This window comes from Glarea lozoyensis, assembly GCF_000409485.1.
Source record: "Glarea lozoyensis ATCC 20868 chromosome Unknown GLAREA18, whole genome shotgun sequence".
Taxonomy (NCBI): Eukaryota; Fungi; Ascomycota; class Leotiomycetes; order Helotiales; family Helotiaceae; genus Glarea; species Glarea lozoyensis.
The window spans coordinates 592694-605252 of NW_007360992.1; the positions used below are offsets into that span (position 1 = coordinate 592694).

The 12559-nt window shown below is 46.5% G+C and overlaps 3 protein-coding genes across 3 annotated transcripts; 2 read left to right on the forward strand and 1 right to left on the reverse strand.

Moving 5' to 3' along the window:
• Window positions 1–5326: 5326 nt before the first annotated feature.
• Window positions 5327–6127, reverse strand: GLAREA_12434 (uncharacterized protein; the record flags this gene model as incomplete). The annotated part of the gene is made up of 2 exons (XM_008083216.1): window positions 5327–5727; window positions 5953–6127. The coding sequence occupies 2 exons, from the start codon at window positions 6125–6127 to the stop codon at window positions 5327–5329; spliced, it is 576 nt and encodes a 191-aa protein (XP_008081407.1).
• A 1071-nt stretch (window positions 6128–7198) lies between these two features.
• Window positions 7199–9427, forward strand: GLAREA_12435 (HMG-box; the record flags this gene model as incomplete). Its single annotated transcript, XM_008083217.1, has 4 exons — window positions 7199–7445; window positions 7501–8379; window positions 8426–9118; window positions 9186–9427. The coding sequence occupies 4 exons, from the start codon at window positions 7199–7201 to the stop codon at window positions 9425–9427; spliced, it is 2061 nt and encodes a 686-aa protein (XP_008081408.1).
• A 764-nt stretch (window positions 9428–10191) lies between these two features.
• GLAREA_12436 (Protein kinase-like (PK-like)) lies at window positions 10192–12094 on the forward strand (the record flags this gene model as incomplete). Its single annotated transcript, XM_008083218.1, has 2 exons — window positions 10192–11784; window positions 11987–12094. The coding sequence occupies 2 exons, from the start codon at window positions 10192–10194 to the stop codon at window positions 12092–12094; spliced, it is 1701 nt and encodes a 566-aa protein (XP_008081409.1).
• Window positions 12095–12559: the final 465 nt, after the last annotated feature.

Consider the following 12559-nt stretch of genomic DNA (forward strand, 5'->3'; position numbering starts at 1 on the left):
GATTCTTGATTTTCGAACTTGATTGTATGATAGTGAAGATAATTTTATGGTGGGTGATATGTTTATTGAGCCTTTGCTGGATGAATAGTGCTAGTGTAGTATTAGGGCGACCACATACAACCCACACATTTATTCCCCACCCATATTCCACATCCACCCTCAGGCCCATTAGCACTTGCACGTGTATTCACAACCTCCCATTCCAATTTCTCACTACAATCTGAATTCCCAACACCCCTTCCCAGTCTACTAATAAATCCAATATCCCAGTAACACCCCCTACCCCCGCTTCCCACTCCCAGTAAGTAATTAAACTCTATCTCCCCAGTCCCCTATCCCTTTACCCCCTAGTAAACTTAATATCCCAGTAAACCCCTACCCTTACCCCACCACCTCTCCCCAGGAAGCAATCAAACTCTATTCTCCCCGACAAAGACAAAACTCTAATATACTATCAAATACGCGCGGACAAACCATCCTAGTCTATTTGGAAAGCTTATCGCAAAGCCTATTTCTCGAATACGAAGTAGTGAGGGATGATGCTGGTTTTAGGGTTTGCTGAGTTTTAAAGAGGGGTGTTGAAATGAGGGGTTTAGATTAAGTTTATTTTTTTTGATAAGTAGACTGTAAGGTAGCAGAGGTAATGTGATTGGTTTAAGGTAAGATGGAAATTATATCGAGTAAGGAATTTATTGATTTTTCAGGGGGGGATTCATCGCTAGATAACACGTTTTGGAGCTGTTACTGTAATTTTAGATAGGAAATGTAATTTGGTTAATGTTAAAGTACCTTGTCTTAAATGAGAGAATTTAGAGTAGTGTATTTTTCTAGTTAAAACCCTATAACTATATACCTAGGTATATCTTTCTACTCGCTAATACTAATCTACTCTTAGAAAACAAAGTACCTAGCTACGAAGATAAGAATTCGATATTTATTTCTCTCTAAACTATATACCCTTAGTCTATATTATAAATTAAAACTCTATAAGAATATAACTTAAAAGCTAAAAGCTAAAAGTAAAAACGTATATCTAAAATTCTAGTCGAGGCTTCGTTAAAGTAAATCCTTTTAACTCGCAACGTTTTTTCAAACCCTATACCGAATATATTAATTATTTAAATTTAATTTTTCCCTTCTCGACCTCTAGACCCTGCCCCGGCAACAAACACATAAGAACCCTCTACCTAAATAACTAAACATATCCTCCCTAACCCTTACTATCCCTCACTATTCTCCCCAAAACCTCGCCAGTACATTATAACATGTCTCCAAACTCCTCCCCTCCCCTCTATTTAACACATTTAACACAATTAGTTCTTAATAAAACTAATCCTAAATCTCTAATTATTATAGACCGCATCTGACAAACTCGCACAACCCTCGCTAATTAAGGTAATCTTATAAGAAATGTCAAAATTACCCTTTAAATTACGCGTATATTAAAATCTCCATACTAATAACCCCCAACGTACCATCTCACCCCTTAAAACTATATTATTCCCATCGCTATTTCAAACACCAACGCATGCCACGAACTACGGTCCCTAACCCTTCTCGCCATCCACAGACATCTTTCGATATCTACTTCAATCTAAACCAAATCTCCAACGACGCCAGAATAACAGTAATCTCCCACCCATCAAGCCCCTTCCCTAACATTCCCGCACGACCTGCTCCCAAGACCCGCCTCAAACAAATCCCACAGCCACTCAAATGAAAAATCAAAATCTATACGAATCTAGCGCAGGATATGCGAACTAGCAAGAACCCAAAACTCAATGGGGCTTATTATTTGATCAATCCGCACGGAGAGTGAGGTTTTGCTTTTCCCGCTATCTACAAGTTTCCCCCGAACGAGATACTGGAAAGGGCTTCGGGGTTACCGTTTCCGGAAGTAGATGGGTAAAGGGTTTATCGAGCAGAGGAGGAATTCTACGAATTAAGGGGTTTTTGATCGACACAACTATTAAACTTATCTCATATCCCATTACCACTAACTACTACCTAGAAACTCCATTCCCCCATCTCCCCCCACAATAGTAAAAATCTAAATATCCCCCCAAAAAGTGACACCCTTTCGAATTCCCCTAGGAAATGGCACCCGTTTCTTTGTTAATATCCGGTGACAATAAGAGCCCACGTATTCCAAGACATGGAAAGTAGCATTTTTGTTGCCATTGCCTATGTCTTGAGATATACTTTCCCTTAGCTACACAATATTAATATTAGTATTACTACCTAACTTACTTAACTAAATATACTCTTCTTACAATTCTAGCCCGTCTATTTCTCGGCCGAACAATTAACTCTATAATAAAAAACTACTATATCTAATTAAAAACCTAGTTTTTCTACTATTTTAAATAATATAATTACGTATATATTTAATCCTACTACCTAAATAAATAATATAGAAATTCTTAAATTAACTATATTTAGTATAAAGTAACTATCTTTGTATCTTCTAGAACGACTATTCTAGATAGATAAGTAGACTACCGCGACTAGTATAGTAAAATAGTAGTAAGTTCTTTAAATTCTAATATTTTCCTAGTATATAAAATAGTATTTTTAGTCTAAATCTCGTACTCTAGAATATAGCAAGGACGTAGCTTATATAGAGAACTCTAGAGAGATTTATTTAATTCTAAGTATATAATCTCTAACTCTCTCTACTATTTCATTCTATATAATATAATATTATCTATATAAATAGTACTATAACTAGTTTCTAATACCTACCTTCCTAGTTTTAGAAGTTAATTAAGATATAGAATAAGTTCGGAAAACCCGATTTATACTTAAATAATTAACCGACAATTCTCTTACCCTCCTACGATTATTCACATAGTAGTCCCCGCCGGTAAATATCTAGTCACGCTACGAATTCCCAAAAACTTCCTACACGATTCTTGAAATGCAAAGGCGTAGCTAACTCACCTACACTTTAAAAAAAAGAACTTCATCCCCCCCCTCTCGACCTCATAGTAACTTAAAACAATCCCACATCAATCCCAAAAACAGGGACCCACACCCTCTCAATCAATCTAGCTATCCATCCAAGCTTCCGAAAAAAACCCCCCAAAAACAGACACGAAATAGGAAAACGACGAAATTCTTTCTATCGCGTGTAGACGCACGCACGTGTTCTTGTACAAGTATTCGCCTACACCCAAAAACGAACGACATCGAAATCGATTCCCTCCCAAAAAAAAAACGGGCGTTTACCCGATGTTTGAAGTTAGGAAGCCGTAGGATGAGGATGAATATACGAGTTCTGGTAGATATATCGTGGGGTTAGGGATGGATGGGTAGCTTAAAATAAATGAATGGAGAAATTCGGGGGGTTTAGCTTGGAGAGTGAGATGTTGATCTTGTGTTTCGAGGTAGAGGTATCTAGGTAAATATCTAGTATTAATATTAGTATATTTATATAAAATAACTATTTATAACGATCGATAGGGTTATGAATATATAGTAAAATAGAAGAGTGTATATAGCTCTAAAGAAGGAAATCTTGATTTCCAGCCTTGGAAAGAAAACGGGGGGTGTCCTCTATTCTACGCCCGAAGGAGTGCGTGGGTGACGAATATATGCATCGATATTGAAATGAGGGCCTAGCATGAAACATCCGCAGGTAAATGTCCGATAAAGGCATTGAATTTACGAAGTATGTGCAGCTCAAAGTGGGAAATCTTGAATTTCCCATCTGCAAGGTAGAATGAGATGTTCGCTTGGAAGTGCTGGGTGACGAAGATCTGGTATAGTTATCGAAATCTCAAATGTCCATTTAAAATGATCATCCACGTGGATTGGTGGGGTAAATGTGTTGAAACATGAAGGCAGCTCCAAAAACAAGAAATGAGGATGGGATCCACATATATGGCACTCAAAGCCGGTTTGGATGTATCATTCCAGCGCGATAACGATATACCAGAATGTCTGCTGACGACTTTGTCGCCTCGATGGACAGTTTCTCATCTCACCGGGTAGATTTCAGGTATGTTATTTGATGTCGTGAATCAGTAGGTCACTTACTCTCAAGATCAACCTATGTGGAGGATGATTACTGTACGGAGAAAGAAACTCAAGACCTACAATCTCCAAGTGGCAAATACACCACAATCTGATGTTCAACACATGCCATTCCCAATCCTCGTATTCATCCCACTGATCCCATTCCCAAAGCAGAACCTCTCCACTTACAGATCAATCTCACCACGTCCGCCTCCCCGATTCGCAGCGGAGAAACCTCCACGGAAATCAATTGCAAACCGCACCACCACCACCACCCCCTCAACAGCCACAACAGACCCTTTACTGGCACGGCTGCCCCTCAGGACCCTACATGCTGCGTCGGCTGCGAGAAAGCCCAGCCCAGTATTTATGGGGTCCAGGGACCAAGCTCCCCTGACTAGGTGGGGGGTTGAGGATCGAATTGTGAGAATGGCATGTTTGAGAGGGGAAGGGACGGAGACGGGTGAGTTGCCGATGAGTGGGATGGTACGCAATGGTGTACGGTAGTTTCGTACTTGCGTACCTTGCGGGTGAGTTGTTTGACGAGTGGCAAAATCGGTATATTGTGCCGCCATGGAAATTTCAGAACGGGATTCATAGCTGAACTGTTCAATTCGGTTACTGCGGTCTTCGTGAGTCACCGAGATTCCCATTATACTTGGTATGTTGGTTAAATGTCGGCATGCGATTTAGCAACTACCGGGGGATCGTGAGTTCTGTATGGAGGGAATTGGTATGGAGAACGCAGCAGATACGTTTGACTTCAGCCCAAAATGTATGTTTTGATCCCCCGCCTGTACCTGTACCGCATCTGGACCCTTCCAAAGCGAATTACGGGGATCTGCGCCTACTCTCGGCGTCGGACTGTCCTCCAGAGATGTCCCCTCCTTTTGCTAAACATGGCATTGTTGGACCAGATGGGAATCGTTGAGACCGTATTCGGGGACTTGGGATGTGGAGATTCCCGGGATGGATTTGAGTGATCTGGATGTGTCTTTCGCAGGTTGTGAGAGGAAGGAGGTCGAATGCCAGACTGATTGACTCGTAGGAGTCGGGTACCGCTCCGCATGTTGTGCTAGGACTGTCAGAGTTGAGCGTGCAGGGCACCGGCCAAGCCATTTACTCACCGACAAGAAGATCTGGATTTCCCCGCGCGGTTCTGGTGTAAGTACAGTCGAGGAGTATGCCTTCCATAGGCGCGCTGTATAGGCACCTGCTGACTTGCGTCTACGGTTTCCCTCCGGAAATTGTACGGCAGTGTTAGTCAAGGTGGACGTGGTATTATACGCTATCCCGTACATGCGGTCTAGATCTCTCGTGTGGTCCCAACGAAGCCATCCCCGCCGGTATTTGAGGTTGTTTGAAGCTTCTTGCGAGTCCAGACTCTGTAGTCGCGTTGCCAAGACTCAGGGTCGTCGACTCCCACGGTGGAGTTCAGCCACAATGCCAGAATCGTTGCAACATCATGCCATTCTCTGCTTTTCTCTATACGTCCTGTGACAGTAACAGTGACATGCCATCCAGCCAGGTGGTTGGACGCTGACCGATGTGGAAGTCCCGTCAGGTCCGTATCGCGGTTGTCGAGGATGAGCCGCCAATGGAAACTGGACGTGGGCCACTGCTCATTCGATCTCGGCCTTTCGCGAGTCGAGAGAAGCGCATCCGCGGGGAAATGCCATTCTCGCTTGGGGGGAGACTGGGGGGAGACTGGGGAGAGAATAGAGGCATGAGTAGTATATCGAGTTAGACGACACTTTCTCTACGGAATCCGGCATGCTCGTGGAAAAAAAGATGGAAGATGTTTGTGGCACGCAGGCAGCATGATGAAAGCACATCGAGAGGGCACGCGGTGAAACACACCTCCCCACGCCTAGTCCAACCCGATGAGCCAGATGATATCACTCCCAATTCCAATGTCCTTAGCCTGCCTACATAGAGCCCAGATTGCCGTGTCTCCCACGCACGTATTTAACACATTCGCATCCCCCTCGTTGGCGGTGTTGGCGGCCGGCACAGAAACATGCGGCAGTACCGCACCATTTATTATGATTTGTGCGGAAGAAGCTCCGGGTCCACGATGGGCGATCTTGGTGTGATGGAGAAGCATGGCGATGTGCTCAGGTGAATGCGATGGCAATCAGGAGCGTACCTAGGTAACTAGGTAGATGGAATGGGAATGAGAGCGAGCAAGAGCGAGGACCAAGATCAAGGCATGGAATCAAGGCCATGCCGGTTGATCACGCTCTCTTGGGCTGGGCTGGGCTGGGCTGGTTGAGCTGGATGAGCTACCTAGGTAGGATAGAGACATAGCATCCGTCCCCGTCGTATCTGTATGGGCATCTGCTAGGAAAGATACGTACTGGTAGCTAGGTGGTAAGTACCTAGGTCCTTCCCGGTCAGACTGAGGTGATACCAATCTCACCCGGAAACTCTAATCGAAGCCCTTCCCTTGAATCGTCCAGAGAACTGACAGGAGTATGTTAAGACGTATCCTCCCGACTATAGCAAATCGACAATTCCATCCCAAAGGCCACCCAAAACCCATCATGAGAAGAGAATCCTTTTCCATCCTGTCATCCCCGCACAGCTGAAATCCCATGATTGGCGCAGACAATAAATGGCGTCGCACTGGAGTCTTCTGCTAGAGTGTTCCACGCGTGCGTTGGAGATCGTGAAAAGCAGTTTGGGATCGCGTTTTCCCATCTGGTCGGGCACTCGCTTCGTTGCTGCTCCAGTACTCGGTAGGCCCTCGACCGCCCGCCGCTCATGGGCTGCTCCCTATTCCCAGCAAGCTCGTCGGCCCACCCCCCTGGCCGAAAACCTTACCTAACGCTTCCTCTCCTTCCACCCACATCCACTCCTCCACCAAACAGGCCCGTTTCTGTCCCCGTTCGTTCGACGGTCCTTCTTTGTCTTTGCCATACACTACGAGTACTTGATCCCTTTAAACGCACATCCACAGGCCGTACACGATTCGCCTTTTCTTTCTTCCATTACTGAGCTTGGAGCTTGGAGCCTTCCGCTTTCCGCATTTCGCATTTCGCCTTTTCTAGTCATATACCTTTCCAAGCCTAGGGACTACTCACTTCCAGTTATTGTCCATCCATCTCCATCTCCACCCCTCCGCCTCCGCTAGATGCACCAGCCCAAGATCGAGCGCATCTTATAATACATGCACATGATATCGTCTTTGCCCTCGTCTGCCCCTCGAGATTCTTCCTCAAAAGCCTGCCTGCTCCCACGCGTGGCTGCCCAGGACAAAGCATATGCTGCCAGAACATCCGAATCTAACACCCAGCCCCAGCGAGATCAGCACCCGCCGTCGCGTCTTCGAGCTGCTCAAGCTCCCTCGAAGCGTAGTATTGCCGTCACTCGGCTCACGAATCATCCTGCCCCAACGGCTCTCGCCCTTGCCTTATACGATTGTGTGACGCTACGCTATCTAGCTGCCTCACGTTTCTGACGTCGACATCAGACAAGCCCCCGCGGCGAGCGACCATTTGGACAACCTCACCCGACCAGGGAAGAGACATACGGAATCGAGCGTTTCCCGTTACGAAAGATACAGCACAACCGGCGCAGGATCCTCGACACCGAGTCCACCCAAGAACTCCGGTTCGCCGACGACGACATTGGCTTGGTTCCTCCATTACATGAGCGCTCACCCTCCCAATGCAGCGCTGAGCGACCTTCACATCTCCCCCGCTCACTGGACGCGTCGTTCAGAACCGACGCTGATGGACCAGATTTTTGAGGAATTGGGAATTGCAGAATATCTCGAAACCTTCAAGGCCAACGGATTCGAGAATTGGAGCGTGGTACTGGACATCACCGAGTCGGACTTTGATGCGCTGGGAGTCAAGTTGGGCCATCGCAGGAAACTGCAAAGGAAGATAGCCAATTCGCGAGGTCTCTCACCCGATCGAGCGCTTGCCTCTCCTCGAAATACACCGGCGGAAGAGAGAACGGGCGAGGAGCAGAAATCAAGCACGAGCAAGCAAGATGGGAAGGACCGGAGTGGGACTGGTGGCCCTCAAGGCTCGAAACGAAAATATAGACGACACCCGAAAGCCGACGAAAATTGCCCAGAACGACCACCATCCGCATATGTCATCTTCTCCAATAAAATGCGCGAGGAACTCAAGGGGAGAAATCTCTCCTTTACCGAGATTGCAAAACTCGTGGGCGAGAATTGGCAGAACCTGGCACCAGCAGAGAAAGAGCCGTATGAACAACAAGCTTTTTCTGCAAAGGAACGGTATAACGGCGAACTCGCCGAATACAAAAAGACGGCCAAATATCAGGAATACGCGCAGTATCTAGTGGAGTTCAAGGCCAGACAAGCCAACCAACAACAAGGTATGCACTTCATCCCCATACCAGGCATCTTAACTAACATTGACAGCTCCGGACGCAGAAGGTTCAAAGAGACCCAAGCTGGAAGCCCGACACAGTACGGCCAGCAGTGGCACCGCAAGTAGCTCGACCAGTCAGCTGGTGACCGAAACGTTAGCAACACGAGGACGTGTTGACTCATCCGCGTCGTACGGCGCGCTGTGGCAATTGTCAGATAATTCGTCCACGCCACAACCATCGCTGGTGTCAAAGGTTGGGATGGTGCAGGCAGCAAAAGGACCGAGTCCACCCGGTACCGGACCTACGGTGTTGCCTGGGTATCGAGAAGCCATGTTTGCCAATGCTTCGGATGCCCAGCGGGAAGATTCTTCGAATTCCCATCGATTGCCCAGGCTTGCCACCATTCTTGACTCGAGAGCGGGTTATCCGAACGCATCGGGATCTGAAGAGGCCAATTCCACATCTTTAACCCAGCACCCTCACCGGACGAGACAATCTCATCCTCCATCGCTCATGACGGCTGATTCAAACAGCCGGTCCACAATGTCTTCTCAAAGTGGCTCGTCGTCATATGTGACACCGCATACACCCTTGGAGCCACCCGTCCGTGACCGTTCTCTTCCCCTTCCGTCATTATACTCGCAAAAATCAACGGGCTCATCTGATAGTCAAATTTCCTCGTTCCGCCCTCCCTCTTTGTCACCGCAATCGACACAAACCCATACACAGCAAATGTCTAATTGTAAGTATTCCACGTTAATGATGTTTGGACTAAATCTCTCTGAAAACCTTACTGATGTTCTCTTTAGTAAATCAACAACGCCAAGATTACTCTAATAAAATGTCCATGGCGCCGATTCGTGGGCTCACCTCGACCACGCCACAAAATTTGGATGGTTTGGAAAGACCGATTCCAAGAGGTCGCGATTACAAATATGACGCTTCCATTGAAGAGCCATTAGATCCGGTGAGCGCTCTTCTGAGAGCGGGAGAAATTGTGAACCAAAAAAGCATGAATCAACAGAATCGGCCTGGTACTGGTTCACCGTAATATGGGTTTCGAAGCTTCAAAACATACGCACATACATAATTCATCAGCAAATCTCGTTTTCGTTACCATGGCCATCGGCAGTCGGTTGGCTTTGGCGTTAGAAGGCATCCGGCGTTTGGGCAAATTTGGTTGAAATACGTTCAATGGCGTTGGGATACTTCTAGGAAGAAATTTACGGCAAAAATTTGATGGCCTCATGGATGGGAATATGGCCATCCGTTTTGGGCCAAATGAAGTACTAGCTTCAAGAGCATTGTTTAAAGTTTCACAGAGGATTCGAAGTATATACCCAGAGATTGTGTAACAAGCAATCGACACATATCATATGTTCTATGTCTTGAAAAGTTATCCTACCCGTCATTTAGAGGGATGTTTTTACGAGGGTGAACGGGATTGATGATTTAATGAAAATTTATAAACTGTATAAAATGTGTTTTGTGTGTTTAGTGATTAGTGATCTAGGCCTTTATAAATATACTTTCGCTTTCCGTATTGGGCACTTTTCTGCATTTTGTATCTGTGTCATGATGTCAGTAATGCACTGGGATTTCGGGTTGGTTCCTCCGGAGTGTGTGTAGGGCAAACTCAATCTTGGTCGTCAAATTCTGGATGGTTTGTAGTTGAATTAGTCGTGAGCTGAGGTGTGGGCAGGTCTCACCGCCCGGCAGAATATTTCACCCCGCCACAATTTATTAAAATGTCATACATCAGATTCAAATAAAAAAACACGTCAATCCGAGACTTCTCATTATAAAGTATTCACAATGGCAGAACGATCAAATATACCACGCGCCACTGGAATTGCAGATGGACAAGCTCCTACACATAACTATATTCCAAATCAAGGCTACGAAACTCCCACATCAGGACACGATGCACCAACTCAAACCGACTCATCTGCGGCCGGACTTACAGAATACGCTGCCGACAATGAAGACGACACATACGAGGATCTCTTCGACGACGAAGAGGAAGAATATTTCGAAGATGTGGAATACGGTGGCAATTCTGGCGATTTAACGAAATCATATAATCGACAGCGAAAAATGAATGATCAGAGCGCCACCAGTGCCCCGCGAATAAACCCACAGAGACCAGCTGCAAACACACAGTCGAGTGTGGATGATCAGATCTCGAGTTTGGCGAAACATGCGGCGAAGATTCGACTTGATGGGGGAGAGAGGCAGAAGACGCATGGGAAGGATAAAAGTGATCGTGCTACATCCGAGCAGGTTTTGGATCCGAGGACGAGGATGATACTATTGCAGATGATTAATCGCGGGGTGGTGTCGGAGGTTAATGGGTGTCTGAGTACGGGAAAGGAAGCGAATGTTTATGGTGCCTTGACGATTCCGACGGGAGATGAGGAGGCGAATCCTGTGCATCGTGCGATCAAGGTGTATAAGACTAGTATTCTGGTGTTTAAGGATCGGGATAAATATGTCACGGGAGAGCATAGGTTTAGAGGGGGGTATAATAAGGGGAATAACCGTGCTATGGTTAAGGTGTGGGCTGAGAAGGAGTTTCGAAATTTGAAACGGTTGTATCTGGCTGGTATTCCATGTCCGGAACCGGTGTATCTTCGACTACATGTTCTGGTTATGGGTTTCCTAGGCGACAAGAAAGGATGGGCAGCCCCTCGATTACGAGACGTGGAATTGGTAGGAGAAGATTTGGAAGAGCAATGGCGGGTACTTTACCTCCAACTCCTCGGTCTCATGCGAAGGATGTACCAAGCCTGCAAACTCGTCCACGCAGATCTCAGCGAATACAACATCCTCTACCACCAAAAGAAGCTCTTCATCATCGACGTCTCTCAATCCGTCGAGCACGACCACCCACGCTCCCTCGAATTCCTACGCATGGACATAAAAAACATCTCTGATTTCTTCCGTCGCAAAGCCGTTGATGTATTACCAGAACAAACGATATTCAGCTTCATCACCTCATACGACTCCCCCACCACCGACCCCGCCATGACCGACCACCTCGAACAACTCTTCGCCGATCGCCCGGAGGTCGAGGACACCGAGCAAGCGGTCGCGGACAACGAAGTCGATACTCAGGTCTTCAGACAGCAGTATATGCCGCAGACGCTCGATCAGGTGTATGATATCGAGCGCGACGCCGAGAAGATTGGGAAGGGCCAGAGGGAGGATCTGGTGTATCGCAATCTGTTGGCGGATAAGGTGCCGATGAGTGGGAATGAGGCGGATGCCGAGGATACGATTGGCGAGGAGGAGGGGAGTGAGGGGGAAAGTGGAAGTGGGAGTGAGGGGGGGAGTGAGGATGATGAGAGTCGGTTTGAGAAAGGGACGCCGAGGGGGAAGAGGTTTCAGGATCGGGATGTTAAGAAGGTGAGTTTTGATTTTTCTGTTCTTTTTCTTCGGCAGAGCTGTGGGCGATTGTGAGGGCTGTAAGGGTTCTGAGAAGTGAGGGTGTACGGGTTCTGAGAAGTGAGGGTCGCGGGTTTGATGATATGAAGCGCTGTTGAGTGGTTGGGATTTTGGCTGGAGGATTTGCGTCTTTAAATGAGGGATAAAGCTAACAATAAACTAGGAACATAAAAAAGCGGTTAAAGAGGAGAAACGCGAGAAGAGGAAGGAGAAGATGCCAAAACATCTCAAGAAGAGACTTGTTAGTTCTTCGGCGAAGCATAAGCATTAGAGATATTCCTCTTTTTAAGAGAATATATTTTGACGTTTGAAATGCTGGGTGGCTTTTTGTGAGTGAGGAAGTAAGTGAGAGGTGGACTGTGGGTGAGTGAGTAAGTGAGGGGTGGACTGTGGGTAAGTGTTTATGTCAGATGGGGCATTCATCGTGTATTGAAGAGCTCTGGGCGGTAGGGAGGGATGTCGAGATTTCGGTACGTTGTTCTCTTCTTTTCCTTCCTTTCTCCATCCCCCCTCACAATCCCTTATCTCCACTTCCCACCATTCCGACCCCAGCATCCAACTTTTCAAAAAAAAAATGCAAAACCAACACACGCTTCCCTTTTCCTCTCCCGATCGACGTGCTATTCACACACTCTGCTGCTTGGTTTGCGAATGTGAGAACTTGGGGGGTTGAGGATGATGGTCTTGGATCATGCTTCCCCCCTTTTTTTTTGTCTTTTTTTGTATTTTTGAGGGG